General features: G+C 48.0%; 1 protein-coding gene across 5 annotated transcripts in view; it reads right to left on the bottom strand.

Annotated features, from left to right (window-relative positions):
- BRPF1 (bromodomain and PHD finger containing 1) overlaps window positions 1-18,992 on the bottom strand; it is a 36,418-nt gene extending 17,426 nt beyond the window's left edge. For 4 of the 5 annotated variants that reach the window (XM_087708679.1, XM_087708680.1, XM_087708681.1 and 1 more), the window contains exons 1-6: window positions 18,816-18,992; window positions 13,212-13,827; window positions 10,811-11,770; window positions 2,953-3,151; window positions 1,956-2,090; window positions 388-534 (exon numbers count right to left, since the gene is read on the bottom strand). In XM_087708679.1, the coding sequence (XP_087564805.1) occupies window positions 388-534; window positions 1,956-2,090; window positions 2,953-3,151; window positions 10,811-11,770; window positions 13,212-13,813 (2,043 nt within the window). In that variant the 5' untranslated portion in view covers window positions 13,814-13,827; window positions 18,816-18,992. The remainder of the gene's footprint in view (window positions 1-387; window positions 535-1,955; window positions 2,091-2,952; window positions 3,152-10,810; window positions 11,771-13,211; window positions 13,828-18,815) is intronic. The other variant, XM_087708682.1, reaches the window with a different exon arrangement.
- Window positions 18,993-19,251: the final 259 nt, after the last annotated feature.

Below are 19,251 nucleotides of genomic sequence, written 5' to 3'. Positions count from 1 at the left end.
AAGAGCACTTGAGGGATCTACTGCTCATGCACATGCCATGTATGAGGTGAAACATACAACTTGGAATAGAAATGCATACTAAAAAACCACTTGAGCCCAAGCATTCTCTTCCAGGACCATGAGAAAATCCACATTATGATTGCACAATGAAACAAGGAGCAGCGATTTAACGTTTTAGGCCAACAGGCCCAATTCTCTAAGGTTTCTCACATTCCGTATTGGGACCTGGATGCTACTAGCCGGCGTGGCACGCGTAACTGCTTGGGCCTAGCCACGAGGGTGTGCGGAGTATCTTGAACAGAGAATAGGACCAGCAAGCCGCAAGTCCAGCCCCTCGGCCGGATGGGAACAGAGCAAAAGATAAATTGGGGGTGGGGGGGTTCTTACTTCGTAGAGTTCTGTTACCTCAGACAGCGGGACCGGCTGGCTGAAGATGTTGCCCGTGTCCTTCTCCTGGAGCTGCTCGAGGGTCCGGCGCAGGAGGATGAGGAACGGAGTCAGCTGCACCTCCAGGGCCACTTGCTGGATTTTAATCTGGAAGAGAAGTGGAAGGTGCTACTGAGCACGTGGCGGCCAAACCACGTTGGTTTGCCGTTGTTACCTTGGGGGGCCTCTGAATCACCGTGGGGGTTAGAAAGCAGGAGGGCCCAAAAGGGAGGCCGAGCTCAAAGGGCACAAGCAGCATCTTGTCTTACGTTAGCAAATCCGTTATCGGTTTCACTCTCAGCTTCCATCCCTGAGACCTGTGCCCACAAACCTGATAAATACCCGTGTTTCCCCGAAAATAAGACTGGGTCTTATATTAATTTTTGCTCCGAAAGACGCATTATAGGGCTCGTTTTTCAGGTGATGTCTTATTTTCAGGGAAATACGGCACTAAATGCATCTGTCTGGCTGAGGATCTTAACTGGGACTTATTTTGTGGGGGTAGGTCTTATATTACAAGCATCCTGAAAAATCATGCTGGGATTTGTTTCTCGGTTGGGTCTTGTTTTCGGGGAAAGGGTGCAATCTCTAACCCAATACAAAGCCAGGTTCAAACTTTCTAACCGCAGGGGGTGGGGTTTTTTTTTTGTATCAACTGGCTGCTCTCTATTTATATAGGGAGGTAACATGCCCCAAAGCCTTCTTGTCACCCTTCGTGACCTGAGTGCTTATAAGCCCCTCAGAGGTGCTCCTGAAATGATGAGCTGCAAGGACATTATCAGTCTAATAAACAAGCTGGCTTTTGGGCAGCTTGCCTGATACGACTGAGCTTGTTTTTGTGAAACCCCCAAGTGAACCTGCGCTGAGCCTCAGGGACACTGGCTGAACGCCACTCCCCAAGGAGAGGAAAAGTTGTAGTATGCACAGCCCAGAGCAGGCTTTGTTTGCATCATGGAAAACAGCCCGGCAGCAGGTAGAGAACGAACACCTTCTAGGTAGCAACAGCACTCAGACTTACACAGCACCCTATAGTGCCTTTCAGCCCTCTCTAAGCGGTTTACAGAGTCAGCACGTTGCCCCCAACAATCTGGGTCCTCGTTTTACCGACCTTGGAAGGAGGGAAGGCTGAGTCAACCTTGAGCTGGTCAGGATTGAACTCCTGGCTGTGGGCAGAGTTTGCCTGCAATACTGCATTCTAACCACTGCGCCACCACGGCTCTAAATGCAAATCAGATGGCCCCCTTCTCCCCCCCCAAAAGCAATTTGTGGTTGAATTCATTGGCTTCTGCGGTTTCCTTTATCCTCCCAGGGAAACGTCACGCCTTTCTCTGTCAGTGTCATCCTCCAATTAAAAAAGGCCTAGAGGGCAAAAAATCCGCCATCTCCTTTCCTTTAAAAGCCTCCAATCGCAGGTATTCTTGGGAGCATCCTACTACCCCTTCCCCCCCTCCCGCCATCCCCAAAGTCATTCAGAGGAGAACTCCCATGCCTTCCCCCCCCACCCCAACTCCCTTCCCTGGCACAGTTACCGTCTCTCTCTTGAGCTTCTCCCGCTTGCGAATTAACTCCACCAGCAAGCGCGCTCGTTCCAGGTCGTGGCGGAGGCGCTGCCAGGACTTCAGCTGCTCTTTCAAGGCCCAGTTCTTATCCTCTGTGTTATCTCGCTGCAGGAACATCAGAGTCTATGAGAGGAAGGGGCATCCCTGCCAAATGCCAGGCTGCCGTTGCTTGTAGAACAGCAGCAAATCAGCTCCTGCCAGAGTTGCTGCCAGGAGCCAAAAGGAAGTGGGGCATGGCAAAAGCCACAGCCGTGTCGGGTGGAATGTGGCAGGCCCACTTTCGGGGAAACTGTTCGCTTTCTCCCTCCCTCCCTTGTCGCAGAGGAAGGAAGGAAAGTGCAAAGGCACTAACAACTTGACACCAAGTTACCCTGCCGGGTTCACTAACTACCATTGAGCAGCAACTACCGTACGGTATTCAGGATCTCAGAGGAAGTGGGCCTCCCGTTCCATGATTCTCTAGGAGGAGATGCCAAGACTGAACATGGGGCTTCCTACCTGCAAAATACAAGTCCTTGGCAGCTAATCCCCCAGCTCACCTTGCTTTGAAAGCTGAAATTTTCCTCCCTCCATAGGAACTGGGAAGCCTTGTCAAACAAGGCTCATGACGGTTCCCAAGCCAGCCCACGTGGCTGCAACCCATCCAGCACGGAGAAACCGATGGATAAACTGAGCCGTTGGGCGAGGCTGCTGGATGGGCCACTCTTGGGAATGGCTGGAAAACTGAAAGCGAGTCGGGCCTCGGTCACGCTACGCTCTTTCCTGTGTGACTGTTTTTTATCTCGTGGATACATTTTAGCTGCGGTTATGAGTTGGGGAGCCATACCAGTCGGTTAAGTCAATAAACGTAAGCCTTTGCTCTCGGCCATGTGCACCCAGTGGTAGCAAGGGCTCTTCCACAGCAGGGACATATACACCCGTTCCCTTTCCATCCACCCTTGCCCGAAAACTCAAGTGAAAGCCGTACCTGCTCAGTCTTGGCCACTGGAGGAGGAGGAGCCGGCCTTCCTTGTTCACAGTTCCTATGTGACTGCAAGTGCGTTTGGAGCCGCCGCAACAAGGGGACTCCATTGCGGGATTGCCTCTTCAGAGTCCAATAACTGTGCAACCTCTGCATGAACTGACTCTTTCGCTGAAGGGTCAAGCGGTTGGTGATCTTACTAAGCCTGCAGGGGAAGAAGAGTGGGGTCAGATAGGAGATATCACAAAAGGCCAGAACCCTACCAGACTGTTGAGAAAGGATGCTGCAGCGGCGCTGGTCAGGGGCAGTAGATAAAACAGAAGGATTCAAATTCTGCATTCAACCAGAATAATCTTAGTGTCAGGTCTGCCATCTTCAGCATTCTTCGCTTCGCTGGCATCCTGCCTTAAAACGCGGGAAGGGGTAGAGGTCACTGTTCCCTCTAAGGTGCGCGCCTGCGCGGCCGCGCACGTGGCAAGGAAATCCCGCGCAGCAGTTTCTATCTGCCGCGCAGAGATTTCTGCCAAAGCAAACGTGGGGAAGTCCTTTGCAGGTGGCTAGAACTGGCCGCCTGCAAAGGACCTCCCGAGACTTGTTTTGAAGAGCACGGCTCTTCAAGTCCATGTTCGGGGGATCCCTTAGAGGGATCCCACTGCTCCTCCTTCCCAGCCGGGCTCCCAGCACTGCAGTTCTGCACCGCAATGGCCACCGCAGCGTCAAGGCCGTTCTCCCGGGGGGGGGGGGGGCGGGCTGCTTCTCCGTGCCGAAGCTGGTGAGTCCCGAACACGCCGCGCTTCTCCCTGTCGGGGAGGCGGTGGGGGTCACCCAGGCTCGGGCAGAAAGGCAGGTCGGGGTGACCCAATTGCGGAGCATCTTCCGCGCTGCCGCCCAGACCAAGGCAGCGAGGGTGGGATGGAGGTTCTGCCCGAGCTGGCCGCCGCGGCGGACTTGCTATCTGCGGTCCGGACTTCGGGAGGTGATCCAGGAGGGCGTTGGCATTCTTGGGGAGCAGCTAGAGTCCGGGGGACCCTCTATGTTCCCTTCCCTTCTGGCCTCGGCAGCGCGAGAAAGGGAGAAGAGAACGGCCAGCGTCGACTTCTTCGGGGTGGTGGCTTTTACTTTCCGGGGCCAGGAGGAAGGTATCCAGAGCCAGTCCGCCTCTGAAGATGGGGTTTTATTTGCAACCGGGCATTCAAAGATTCTCCGATAAAGGAGGATTTAAGAATTGATACTTCAAAAGTTCTTCTCATGCTCCACTAATCTCTCAAGAAAGGAAGAAGGGGGAATCAGATGCTTCCCCCTTCACTAAAGAGGCAAAGGTTTCCAATTGTCCGGCAGCCTTCGTGGCAAACATTTTTTTCCCCATTTTCTTGAGGAAGTTTGACTCCGGCGGTTTCCGTAGTGTTTTACTGGTGGGCTTTTCATTTTAGGAAGGGATTTGGTCCTACATCAAGATACATTTCTGAAGATGTTATCAGTACCTCCTTTCTGATTTTTATTTTTATTTGCTTGTTTGTAAAGTTGCAAAGTTAGCGGTTGCAAGTAGTATGAGGTCACCATTGGGTTTCTGGACTAGAAGATCCCATTGATCTCTCCAAGTGGGTCTCCTGTACTTTCAGTGGGGGTGTCACAACTTCATGCACTGTTCCTGTCTGGGGCTGCATCAGAATGAGGCTCTCTGGCTCAGTGTCAGGGAGGCTCTTCTGGCAGCGGGCGAGGGGGGCATCCAAAAGAGAAGATTGGAGTGGAAGTTGTCTAATATGTCTAAGAGTTGCCTTGGATGAGATAGATGTGTGGCTATATAAATTTGATTAATGAATACAAACTTTATTGCTCTTACTGTTGCAATATATGATTAGGAGGTATATCTGCTTGAACATGTATGTTTATATATTCTTACACACATACAAATATTAAAGTCTGTTGTGGGCACATATTTAATGGAATGGCAAGGATTGGTTTATACGGAAGAATTACAAAGTGAAGTAATGGACATTACATAATCTATTGTATGTGTTTATGTCTTTTTTCCTATTTACTTGTTTAAGCTTTATTCTAGAAAAAGTTTTTTTCTCTTTATTTTCAAGATATTTTTAAATCCTTTGGGGCAAATAGAGAAATGTAGGTATAGTAATGAACATGGCTGACTTCAGAGAATACAGCTTGATATTTTAATTATAGGAAGTTTAAAGCCAACCTGTTTGTTGGCTTTAATTGAAATATTTTCTATATTGGCTTCAATTTTGGTCCAGTAAATTTATTTTTCTAAGTGGAACTAAAATGAGCAAGCATGATTAACATTAAGTAGATAATACAGAGTTTAAAAGACATTTTGGTTAAAAATTTAAACCTTTAACTTCTTCAGGAAAAATTTCAGATTCCAACTGTTTATCAAGCAACAGTAAGAAATCATTCTCCTATGTCTGCTTCCTCCTCCTCCTCCTCCTCCAACAGCACTGCCGGATTTCCGCCCAACGCTGTGGGGGCGCCAGCGGGAGCTTTGGCAGCTTCACCTCAGCCACAGCGCTGGGCAGCAAATGTGTCGGTGCTATTGGAGGAGGAGGAGGTGAAAAAATCCCCATGACCTGCAACAAAATTCATTCTTCCACTCTTATCTTGCCCTAACTTCTGATAGGTTCCTGAAATATAGATCTATAAAATTTAGTGAACATATTTCTATCTATTTTAATACAGACTCGTAAAACAGATTGGGACAAATGACATTAGTGCTCTGGGATAATAGCAGGTTTACTCTATTTGGATTTTCAAATAAAAGGTATCTTTTGTGCTAAGTTCTAACAATGTAGTTCTCTAATGTAACTATGAAACAGTCCAAATATATAATTCCCCTCAGGGAGGAATTCTGGGAGTTGAAGTCCACAAGTCTTAAAGCTGTCAGGTTTAAAGACCCCTGGGTTTTTTTTTTCTAAAGGGTTAGGGGTGCAAGGGTCTGGTAACTTGGCAGTTTTAACACTTGCGTGCTTCAAATGCCAGAGTTTCTGAGCCAACCTTTTGGTTGCTAAGCAGGACCATTGTTAAGTGATACTGATATTATATAACACTTTTAATTAAGCGGGTACCTTGAATAAACATAACTTTGAGTTTCAAATAATACTGATTTTATTGTTGTCTTAGGTGACATCTGTGAAAAAAATTCAGGTGCTCAGGCATGAAAATGTACCGCTCAAACACTATACTTTTCCGCTCACACTGAAAAAAAATTAGAGGGAACATTGGTAGAGGTAGGAGGGGGGAATGGCAGGGTGACAGGAAGCAGAGCAGCCAATCCAGACTGGCTGATCAAGGACGAAGCTGTGAGAACTCCACCAAAGAGGCGGCAAACCTCAAAGCCATTCCCAAAACACCTGATTCAAATTTCCTTGGACCCTGATGGGACTGGTCAAGGGGGGGAGGGAGGACCAGGGAAGAGGGGAAAATGCAGGCTTTGCGCGGGAATATTCAGATCCAGCTTTGCTTATGCTGTAACCACTTCATTTTTTTTTTAGTAAAAGTAAACCTTTCACTTCCAAAAATTGGACTCGAGAGTCTTTCTTTCATAAAAGTTCAAGTCGGGACAAGCTTAACACTTAGAACTACAAAGGCAACTTTCAGCACTCAGCTTGATGGACCGAACAAGATCAAAAAAGGCTAATGAGTAATTCCAAAATCCGTTGGGTGAAGACTGAAGGTATTGTTGTCAACTACATCATTCCCCGGATCGTAACAGGTTGGGAAAGATCGCACAGTGAAACATCTAAGCTGTTGAAATATCACTTCTGCTAAACTTTCACATGTCCTGCTTCACAATCACCCTCTTAGGTACTATTAGAGTCAAAAATCTACTGACGATTTCAGTGAAACCAAGTTTAAGCTTTTAATTGTTTTATATTTATCTTTTTTTTAAAGATAAGACTACCAGTCATTTAATAGTGATATGGGCAACATACAAATACAATAACAGACAGACAGACAGACAGACAGACAGACAGACAGACAGACAGACAGACAGACAGACAGATATAGATAGATAGATAGATAGATAGATAGAGAGAGAGAGAGAGAGAGAGATAGAGAGCTAGAGAGAGAGAGAGATACATACATACATACATACATACATACATACATACATACATAGATCTATATTCTTAAGTAAGGGTTCATCTGGAATTAGAAGACAGGACAAAACCTGTCCAACAAGTTTGTCTCACACGTACTTTTCCTAAGTAAGGTGTAACTAATACCATCCAAGGTACCAACATTAAAATTTGGTTGCAGAGACTAAGAAGGATGAGAGGAAAATAAAATAATTGGGTGCTGATGGTGGCAGCTACAGTTCAACTAACACTCAATTTGACATAGTTTCAAATATCTCCTCGGTTTCATTTCAGCAAGTTACCAACTCTCAGATTAATTCCACTTGCAGCTGCTGATTACTTCCTGTCCTGGAACAAGTCACAAATCCCTTCCAGTGAACAATGCCAACAGCTACTAGTCACAGCAACACAACCATTTGCCCAAGGAAAAGCATTATAGCAGTATGAAATGCTGTATGTGCTGATTGCCTAACCTTTAAGCTACAGAGGAAGGAGCGCTTAGTGAAAACCTGGTTTTATTAACCCTGGAAGGATTGATTTAAACAGGGCGACAGTATATGAGTTGTGAGGAATACATGGGGGGGGGGAATTCACATGACAATGATCAGAACAAAGAGGAACAGAAATCGTAACCATTTGCTAGTGCTCATTTGGGTTTTTACAACTTAGCTACAGTAAGCCCTATTTTAAAGCACTTTTAAAGCAAAGCCACAAACACTGAAAAACTACAGGATCACCAAGAATTTGAAGTATAGTTAGTCCTCAACTTATGACCACAAGCAGCCCAACATTTCTGTGGCTAAGTGAGACAGCTGTTAAGTGAGTCTTGCCCCATTTTACAACTTTGCTTGCCACAGTTGTTAAATGAAATTGCTGCAGTTGTTAAGTTAGTATCCCGGTTGTTAAGTGAATCTGGCTTTCCCCATTGACTTTGCTTGTCAGAAAGTAGCGAAAGGAGGATCCCATGACCTTGGGACACAGCAATGGTTATAAATATGAATCGGTTGCTGAGTGGCTAAATTTTGATTACCTGATCATGGGGACGCTGCAAAGGTCGTAACTGTGAAAAACGATCACGAGTCAACTTTTTCAGTGCCAACGTAACTTTGAACAGTCACTAAGCGAACTGTTGAAACTCGAGGACTACCTGTATAAAAAGTACCCTCCAAAAATGTGCAGCTCACAGCATTCTCAATCTATGCAAAGCAGTTCTACAAGGAAGGGGAAGCCTTCGGGAAAATGAGGCACCACTGGTACAGGCAATGCCCATTCACCCAGGGGTGTGAGTCTTCGGTGCATGCGCGCAGAATTGAAAGGAGGCTACATAGGACATTTGGCGCCACAACCTGTTCAGGCGAACCGGTACGAACCAGCTGAATACTACCTCTGCATTCACCTCACTTTCAGTCCTTCTCCCCAACACCAGTTAGGATGATAACAGTGGGAGGGCAGCATGTAGACAGGAGGAGAGGCCAAATCAGATACATCTGGGCTGCTTTCTTATAAGAATTTCATGGGGAGGGAAGTGCCAAATTAAAGAACAAGGTCAAGAGATTCCAGAAAGCAACTCTGTTTAGCACTGCTGCCAAACTGATTGTGCAAGCAGCGGCTTTGGGTTCTCAGTCCATTAATACATTTCTCAAGAGATCTGAAAGCAACTCCAATTCTGCTTTAAAGAGGATGTCGGATGTGTGGAGTCCACAACGTACAACCATTTGCTTAATGACTGTTTTAAGTTACAACAGTGCTGGGGGAAAAAATGACTTATAATTGGTCCTCACATTTATGACCATTGCCTATAGTCCCTATAGTCACATGATCAAAATTCAGGTGCTTGGCAACCAGCATATAAACTTTATAAACTTTGCACCATCCCACAGTCACATAATTGCCGACTTTCCAAACCGTCTTCTGACAACACACTCAATGAGGAAGCCAGAGTCACTTAACCAGTGCAGGTAGTCCTCAATTTACAACAGTTCATTTAGTGACAGTTCAAAGTGACAATGGTGCTGAAAAAAGTGACTTATGACCATTGCAACATCCCAATGGTCAGCTGATAAAAATACAGGCTGTTGGCAACTGACTCACATTTATGACGGTTGCGGGGTCCCTGGGTCATGTGATCCCCTTTTGCGACCTTCTGATGAGCAAAATCAATGGGGAAGCCAGTTTCACTTAACAACTTCGTAACTAACTTCACAACTGCAGTGATTCACTTAGCAACTGTGGCAAGAAAGGTCGTAAAATGGGGCAAAACTCACTTAACAACAGCCATTTGGAGCTCAATTGTGGTTGTAAGCCGAGGACTACCTGGATATGATTCACTTAAGAAGAGGAGCAAAAAAGCTTACAAAATCAGGTTGCAGAACTCATAGTCACCACCATGATGGTGATTCCAATCCCAATTGTGGTTGTAAATCAAGGGCCATCTGTTTATTTCCTGCATCTGAAATGATTGCTTAGAAGAAGAATGAACAAACCCTTCCAAATGTTATTCCACACTAACAAAACAAAAATATGTTATCTTACTGGAAAGCCAAGCAGAGAAGAAATCCAAAATATTCTACATAATGAATTTCACCAAGCACAGCCCCCAAGGAGCATAGCAGCTATACCTTCAGACAGATATACAGGTGTATTCAAAGATTATAAGGGGAGAAAGGAACAGTTCAAATTCACGCTTAGCTGCAACGGTTTCCGAATGATGCTGGTCAACCTCTCTTATTGTAACTATGTACAAATTATATGTGCAAGGTGGCGCAGTGGTTAAATGCAGCACTGCAGGCTACTGCTAGATCAGCAGGTCAGCGGTTCAAATCTCACCGGCTCAGGGTTGACTCAGCCTTCCATCCTTCCGAGGTGGGTAAAATGAGGGATTGATTGATGATGGGCAAAGACAGGAAGATTGCTGACGGAGAACTTAGTTGCCTGGGTAAAGGTGAGGAGCCCTTGGAAGGGAATTCAGCTTATAGTAACTGAAAGCTTTGCCAATGGGCTTCTGCAAAACTTCCAAATTAAACTAAATTTGGTGCTAAAATTTCCTGAGGGCGATGACAATCTGCAAGTGCTAAAAGTGAAGGTCAGTTAGATGGGCAGTGAGGGGCTTGGACTGCTCAAAGATCCATGACTAAAACAGGGGGAATCCCAATAAAACATTGTCACACAGTATCGTTCAAGAGCCTTGGTGAAGCTGAAGAGCCGAGGTGGCGCAGTGGTTAGGGTGCAGTACTGCAGCCACTTCAGCTGACTGCTAGTTCTGCAGTTCGGCGGTTCAAATCTCACAGGCTCAGGGTTGACTCAGCCTTCCATCCTTCCGAGGTGGGTAAAATGAGGACCCAGATTGTTGGGGGCAATATGCTGACTCTCTGTAAACCGCTTAGAGAGGCTGAAAGGCCTATGAAGCGGTATATAAGTCTACTGCTATTGCTATTGCTATATTATATGTACAAATGTTATCGCTATTTAAAATGCTACCAAATGTATCTCTACTTGGAGGGGGCTATTTTATATGTTTATAAAATGTGCATCTTACTTTATTTTAAGGAACACTGCTGGTGTAACTGGTGCAACTGCAGACAAAGACAGTTCTTACATGCATTCCTGATTAGCTGACCAAAACGTAAGATCCCTCTGAATCTAGCTCTTCTCAGTTTCAGAAAATCCCCAATGGTAATCTCATTGTTACAAACAAAGGCGGCACTCCAATGGCTCTATTTACATTGTTGACATGTGTCAAATAAAGAAGCTGAGAATGACAGCTGCCATACCTGTGAGGAGGTATACAGGGCACTGACACCACCGGGGCAGCTGCTCTCTTTTCAGCCAGAATTTTCCTTGCCTTCTTCATTTTGATCCGGGATTTAGCCTTGGCCCTTTTCACCTTCTCTGAGCTCCAGCTTTTCCCATCCTCTTCCTCCTCCTCTTCTTCTTCCTCCCCTTCGCTATGGGAGAGGGCAGGCAAGCGTCGCATTGAGCCGGGCGGCGTGTGGATGTCACAGTAAGCGGTCTTCCGGACACTAAACGAAGTGCCGTTGGCCCCCGTTTCTCGGACAGGCTCCATTTTCATGTAGAGCCCAGCCTGCTGAGCACAGGTAACGTGGAAGGCTGTGTAGCAGTTAGCTTTGTGGCACTGTATGCAGGCCCCAGAGCCTCGCTGCTTGCAGATGTAACAGGTCAGCTTCCAGCGGGCTGGTGGGATGTGCTCTATGCTGTCTATGGGCTCCAGGAACACCGTGTTCGCAAAACAGACCTCGGGGATCCAGAGGGCACACACCACATGGGCCCAACGGCCATCGTCCGTCTGTTTGAAGGCGCCGCCTTTGTTTGGACACAGGGCGCAGTCCACGGCCCTGGAAGGCGACTGCAAGCAGCGGCGGCACAGCCACTGGCCTTCTGGGATGTAAGGGACCCCATAGCATTCCTGGTGCACAGCCAAGTTACACATGTCACAAAAAAGGATGACGTTGCTATTCTGACATTCCCCGTCGTTGCAAATGCAACAGACGGCATCCTCGTCTACCAAGGCATTTGGGTCACCTTTGTTGTGACTCTCAAAATAGGATTCCTTCTCTAGCCGGTCCATTAGATATTCAAAGATCTCCTGAGGAATCGGGCTGACACCTTCTGTCTTCCGACGTTCGTTCATAATGTCCAACCAGATGTAATCTTCCTCATCCATGTCGTACTCAACCTCCTCATCCAGCTCTTCTGCTGACTTCTCAATGTATCTAAAAGGAGAGAGAGAGAGAGAGAGAAAGTGCAAGGCTGAGGAAAATGGGAGTCTTAGAAGGTTTACAGAGCTGCTATCTATTACTGAGCATCCTTACACTTACTTTAAGCGGTCTGAAAGGGTCACCATCACTTCACTGCCCTGCTCCAGTGAGTTCTAACTCGGCCTGGTTCCCTTCAGGTTTTCTGGATTTCATTTCCCAGAATCCTGATAGTTAAAATAGCGGTGCCAGAGAGTCTCTAGTCAAGTTGGCCAAGGGTCAGTTATTGCTTCCTCTGATTGCAGAACCATAATAATGAACCCCACATCTAGCTGTACTTTATCTCTGCCCTACACCCATCTAACCTGGAAAAGGTTCTAATGATGGGAAAGGTGGAAGGAGACAGAAGAAGAAAACTAACAGCAACGTGGAGGGACTCAGTGGCAATGGACGGAAGTTAGGTTAAGTTAGGTTCAGATTATTATGGAGAAAAATCTATTTATGTGGCCACCAAGAGTCAACACCAACTTGATGACAATCCATCTATCCATCCATCCATCCATCCATCCACACACACACACACACACACACACTGCCATTAGAAGTCACAGTGATATAACAAAGCACAAATGATACAAATCATGTAATTTGTGTCAGTATGTTATGGTGCAAATGCCAAAAAATGTGCCTTTTGCTTCATTTATCCCACGAAGCCATGACCTGTGTGATGTATATGTGTATCTCACTTTTTTCCTTCCTTAGAAAGAAAACTCCATGTCATAATAGGAAACCTTTAAACCTAAGAACTCCTGCTACTGAAGCTGAGTGGAACAGGCTGAACAGTGTTGTTTCAATTGGGGGAGGGAGACACAATGTATCAGTTTCATTCAGTACCAGATACTTTTCTAAATCAAAACAAGAGAGGGAAGGGAATGGAGAATATCTGCTTTTTGTGACCTTCCCACAACAAAGCCAACTTTGGGGAAGTTAAATTCACTTTAGCAACCGTGTTACCAACTTAACAACTGCAGGGATTCACTCAACAACTGTGATATAAGAAAGATCGTAAAACAGGGCAAAACTCCATTAAGTAACAACTATCTCACTCAGCAGCAGAAATTTTGGCCTCCACTGTTGTCTTAAGTCGAGGACTACCTGTATCGCAATGGAGTCACTTCCCAAACAGAAAGACCCTTCTTTCTGTCCCCCCTTCTGTCTTCTTACTGCCCTCCCCCCTGAAAACAGATTACTTTGGTCTCCAAACCGGAACAAAGTGCAGTCAATTCAATTCATTAGATTTATAGGCCGCCCAATCCCGGAGGCCACCTTATGAGAGGGAAACACATCCTGGAGGAGCCCTCCTCTCCCTACCTGAGGCTCCAGATTAAAGGATCCTCTGCCCCTCCCACTCAAGCTCTCTGAGCCGGGGGACTCTGCTTGCGGTGAACTGACTTATTACCTGTAATAAGAAGTGGGGCGAGGTGGGGCATCGGGGGTATCCTGGTCCAGCTCTCGGTACACAGCCTCGGGAAGCTTAGGTGTGTTGCCAGCTGAGGCACTGTGGTGATGGTGGTGGTGGTTGGAATCCTTGCGTTTCTCCTTGTTCTTGTGCTTTCCGGCTTTGGGAGCCACCGAGGGCGTTTCCGTGTTCTCCTTGTTGCTGTTGTTCTCCGGGGCCTCCTCGGGAGTCTCGTCGTCCTCGGACACCACATCCAAGTTATCGAAAATGCTGATGCGATGCACGCGGCCATGCAGATCCACCTCTACCATGCGCTGAGCTTGCGCGTAAGTCATAACGTCCCGCCCTGGGGACTGCGAAGTCTCGGAGGGGCTGGGCGACTGCTTGTTGGTTGCGCGGCCGTGCCGGCCTTTCTTTTTGTGCTTGCGCAGAGGGGTGTTTTGGGGTGGCGGTGGATTGTCATGGTCGTAGTGGTAGAGATGGTACTCGATGCCACTGTAGCTCTTGTAGATTTTGCGGCAGGTGTCCACAGGACATTCGTAGGGTGGCTTGGTTGCCCGCAGGTTGTGGCAGAAAGTCTTCACGTCGAAGTCCACCCCCATGGTGTCCCTTGGCTCTGTAGGGAAGGAGCAGGAATGGTTAGGTTTGCCACATTAGCCACCCACCAACACCCAGGTGCAAAGTGCACAGGCTTTACCAACGCTCTTGAATTCCTAGGACAGAATCTGTTTAACCCCAATTGATTAAGCAGAGCTGAAACCAGAAAGGCAAATGGAGACCTGGATGATCCAGAAGATCAACTGGTCAAAACAACTGGATCAGAACAAGTATTGCAGCCATGTTGTAAATATGATGGGTATATCTTTGCATGTCTTTTAAAACAAGCATTATTTGTCACCCTATTTCTTCCGAATTATTGCTAAATTTTGCAGACTGATAGTAGCACTATCAGGAGACATCTTTAATTACAATCAATCCTTACCACCTGCTGTGTGTTCACCAACAAAATTCATTGTCCTGCGTACGCAGGGACCAGAAGGACCTACCTGCCAATCTGCTTCTTTTCTCCTTTAAAAAATAATCTACATTTTCAACAAAGCTCTCCTTGTATCTTCTTGCCTTATTTGAATACTTGCAGATCCTACTGTACACCAGTCTCATAGTGTCAATTTACACAGCACAGTGAAGATGTTAATAATTGCGGTCAACACACAAGTGTGGCCTGAGATATGAAAAGAATTGCAACGATCCCTCACATCCAAACAAAAATATCCTGCTACAGTCTGTCAAATTTCCAAGTTGAGGGTTTATATATCTTTATTAAGAAAATGTATACAACCGCCCCACTCACGGTGACTCTGGATGAGTCATATTGTTTTGAGTGGCTATCACACTTTATCAGTGCAATTGTGATATGTAGAGGGATTGTTTTGAACACTAAGTCCTGTGTTTTCTTTCTGCTTCAGATAAGGATGCTAATTTCTAAGCCTGGAATGTTGCTGCCGCTACATTACAGTTTATACTGGAAATAAATTCTCGGAGCTGTAGAATTCAGCACATCTTGAAAACAATACTGGGTAGAAATCTGTACTAAACAATTAGTATCAAGTGGCACCACTTTGTTAAACTGATTGTTTTGCTGATTGCAAAAAAACTAAGCAGGTCTGGACCTGGTCGGTATTTGTATGGGAGACCATAGTAGATCATAGAGCTGTAGATTGAGATGGGAAGTCAAGAAACATTTTTAGAAGGCAACGGTAAATCAGTTCTGTGTTTCCCCCCCCCCCAAAAAAAAAACCCCAAACCCCAACCCCTTCTATCTGGACATATTTATGAGGTCGCCAGGAGTTAAACTCTACTCAAAGGAGATTTTATTTTTAACCATCAATCAAAGATGCGAAAAGGATACAAGTTTGAAAATAATCCCATTCTCAGTTGCATAAGGAAGATTATCCGTGACCCGTCAAAAGCGCGGACGCCAAAAGCGCGATCGACAAAATCGCGCCTTTGACGTCATCACAGCGCGACGAAAAAGATCGAAAAATTCAAATAAAAATTAATAAAAATTAAATTAAAGCAAGCCGGTTCACATAAAGGTAAGGGTTAGGGTTAGGGTTAGGGTTAGGGTAAGGGTAAGGGTTAGGGTTAGCTTTAGAGCGTTAGCGTTAGCGTTAGGGTTAGGATAAGGGTTAGCGTTACGTTTTTCGTTACTTTAACGGTTAGGTTTAGGGTTAGGGTTAGGGTTAGGTTAAGAGTTAGGGTTAGGGTTAGGTTTAGGGTTAGGTTTGGGGGGGTTAGGGGAAGGTTTTAGCTTTATTTTTACATTTTTTCGATCTTTTTCGTCGCGCTGTGATGACGTCACAGCGCGCTTTTGTCGAGCGCGATTTTGTCCTACGCGCTTTTGTGGTGGAACCAGATTATCCACATGCTATTTGTACTGAATTAAACTACATTATAGGAAATGATTCCAGGAAAGATTTCCCCAGTGCAGACCTGTTTTAGAGGAAGCATTTCATTTGCCTTTCTTTTCAAAAGTAAATTCTTCTATTTGTTTTTATGCTGAAGCTTTACTGGCTTTATTGAGACAGCTGAAGCTAACACTCTTATATTATTAACGATGTTCTTCTCTGTCTTTTTAATTCCAAGCCTCTGGGGGACTCTGGGACACTCGGATCATGTTCCCAAGTGAGGAGGAAGGAAAGAGGCTCCCAGCCCAGTCCCAAGCATACCTTGCTTTCTCACACACCTTTCTTCATCCGGCAGGGAGCCATTTGGCTAGGCAGGGAACAGGAATTAAGGAGGATGCATGGGGAGGATGAATCAATCACTTCACAATTCTGTTATAACTACCAATACCCAGCCTGGAGCAAACCCAATGGACACTTAAAAGGGGACAGATAGTACCAGTGGGCGGAGAGAGGAGAGAGGTAGTACTAGTGTTATTCTGATGGTAACTTAGCACCAATACCACCAATATGCGGACGATACACAGTTGTATCTGTCCGCCCCGTGCCAACTCAATGAAGCGGTGGACGTGATGAACCGGGGTCTTGAGGTTGTTAAAGACTGGATGAGAGCTAACAAACTGGTACTCAACCCGGACAAGACCGAGTGGCTGTTGTGTTTTCCTCCCAACAATTTGGCCGACGTTCCATCACTCAGGCTGGGGGGGTCAAAATTTATACCCCTCAGACAGGGTCTGCAACTTGGGAGTCCTCCTGGACCCACAGCTGAGTTTCGACCATCATTTGTCAGCTGTGACCAGGGGGGCATTTGCCCAGGTTCGCCTGGTGCGCCAGTTGCGGCCCTACCTGAACCGGGAGGCCCTCACAACAGTCACTCGAGCCCTTGTGATCTCTAGGCTGGAATACTGCAATGTGCTCTACATGGGGCTGCCCTTGAAGAGCATCCGGCGACTTCAGCTAGTCCAGAACGCAGCCGCGCGAGTGATTGTGGGTGCACCACGGTTCGCCCACATAACACCGATCCTCCGTGAGCTGCGCTGGCTACCTGTTGGTCTCCGGGTGCACTTCAAGGTCCTACTTACTACTCACAAAGCGCTCCATGGTAGTGGATCTGGCTATTTGAGAGACCGCCTTCTGCCAATTACCTCCCTCCGTCCCATCAGATCGCATAGAGTAGGCCTCCTCCGAATTCCATCCGCCAGTCAGTGCCGACTGGCGACTACGCGGAGGAGAGCCTTCTCAGCTGCAGCTCCGACGCTATGGAACAATCTCCCCGTGGAGATCCGCACCCTCACCACCGTCCAGGCCTTCCGCACAGCCCTCAAGATCTGGTTATCCCGTCAGGCCTGGGGATAAGACTTTACTCTCGCCCCTCCCGAATGTTGAATGAATGTTGTGTTTTTACCGCTAATCATTTTTACTCACATTTTCTTTTTGTGTTTTGTCCTGCACCCCCCTCCCCTATTATTGTAAGCCGCCCTGAGTCCCCTCAGGGAAAAGGGCGGCCTATAAATGTTTAATAAAACAAATAATAAATAAAACAAAACCTTGCCATGCCACCCCATTACCTTGAGAAGAAATCCCACTAATCTCATGCTGATTCCTGTAGCTCTGTCAAGGAAGGGAACTGACTGAAGACAATCTGTCAGCATGCTAAGGAGGATTCCCCTTTACTGACACTTCTTGCTAATCCCATGTTTTCCCTCTTGCCTCTTAAGAAGGATGAACTCAGGATGGGCTCCCCCATCGCATGGTTAACCACAGCTATGCACAAGGCAGAAAGAAAGGGAGAAGGGGGGAAAATATGGGAAGGTGAAGTGGAGGAATGCCAACAGTTGGTACTACTTCTGACAGTTCAATCTTTCTCCGCAATCTCGCTACCAGCAGGGGAAAAAAATGACAGTTAAGGCAGAGGATGTCGGGTATCGCTCCCGGCGGCTGGGATAAACAGGAGAAAATATTAAAGAGAGTGCAAAGAATGACAAGCACCCTCTCTGCCTATGCCAGTTCACACACCGCCTTCCTAATACCCGCAGCACCTCTCTTTTGGCACCGGAGCTCAAGTTAAAAAGAAAAACCTTCCACTGTCTTCCCATCCCCAGATTCTACCTGCAGCTCTTAAGGAGGGAAGGACAACTGACAGAAAAGGGAGCTGTCAAAACTCAGGCTCAGTTTTGTTTTGGTTTTGTTTTCCAATTCAAGAGAAATCATGGGGGGGGGGGAACACCAGAGAGGAAAAAGACAGGAACAAGAGCTTGCAGGAGAAAGAGAAAGAGAAAGAGGCAGAGACCATTCCTTCTTTAAGCGCGTTTGCAGCCACCCCTGTTGCACATCTGTGCTAAGAAGTTTTTTTGGGGGGTGTCAACAGCAGAGTTTTCCCCAACCGGCGGCCTTTCACGCGTGACTCCCCCCAAAAACGGGAGGGAGAAAGGTAAAAAGTTTCGAGGTCCGGTCCATCTTAAAACAGGCAAGCTTGGCTTGAGCGGTAGGCGGACGGCATCCATCCCGCGCACCCCTGACTTCCCAAACGGGCGGCTGATCCCACCGCCGCCCCGGAGATGCTACCTCTCCCCCCCCCCCGCTTATCACCTGCCACTCCCCCCAAAGGCCTGAAAGGGGGGGCGCAATGTGGGAGCGCAGAGGGTTTCCCCACCGCAGGCTGCTTTCCTACCAACCTCGCTCGCCCCATATTGTGAAGCGGACGAAGCTCCAGATTTTTTGGGAGGGAAGGGAGGAGAAAGACCGGGGGGAGGGGAGAGAGAGAGAGAAAGGCTGTCACGCTAACCAAGTAGCGGCCCGCCGCCTTCCCGCCTCCCGCGGGAACCCCCCTCCCTGCCATGCACGTGCGGCGGCCGAGCGGGGCTCCTGGGGAGGGAGACCCGCGCCAGCCTCCCCGCCACCTGCCGCCGCGACCTCTCTTAACGGGCGGCCCGCTTCATTCCACCCGCCCCGCCTCTCCCGCGCAGCCTCCGGGCGATGGCGGGAGGAGGGAGGGAGGAGGCCCCTGCCTGTCCCTTTCCGGGAAGGGAAGAAACTGCTGCTTTCGGGGGTCCCCCTCCCCGAGGCCGTGTCGCTCCCGCCGCCCGACGGCGCCTCGCCCAGCCAGCCTCCCAGCCCTCGGCGCGCGCGGATCTCTCACCGAGCTCGGCTCAAGCCCCGGCCCGGTTGAGGCGCGGCGGCTGCAGAGCGACTCCAGCGGCGGAGGGGCCCATCGGCCCAACCCGGCCCGGACAATGGAGGTGAAAAAGGCTCCGGCGGCGGCGGCGGCAGGAGAAGCGGCGGCGGCAGCGGCGGCGGCGGCTCCTGCGCGGGGAGGCCGCTGGGTAAAGCGGCGCCCTGGCAACCGCACTTTCGCCACGAGACACGGCTGGGCCCGACGCCCGGCTCTTCAAACACCCCCCCCCAACCCCCAATCCCACCGCCACCGCCCTAATCCCAGCCTCAGTTTGGCGGCCTCCCTTCGACAAAAGCCGCTTGGAGTCACACACACACCCTGGGCGAGGAAGCGCCCCGCCGAGAGAGCAAAACGGCCGGGCCGTCAGGGGCGAATCTGCCGCCGCGGATCGCCAGGCTTT

This window comes from Thamnophis sirtalis, unplaced genomic scaffold, assembly GCF_051295495.1.
Source record: "Thamnophis sirtalis isolate CommonGarterSnake01/CBP01778 unplaced genomic scaffold, rThaSir2_p1.2 scaffold_3, whole genome shotgun sequence".
Classification (NCBI taxonomy): Eukaryota; Metazoa; Chordata; class Lepidosauria; order Squamata; family Natricidae; genus Thamnophis; species Thamnophis sirtalis.
The sequence above is the reverse complement of the archived record's forward strand: the minus strand, read 5'-3'. Positions and strand labels throughout refer to the sequence as shown.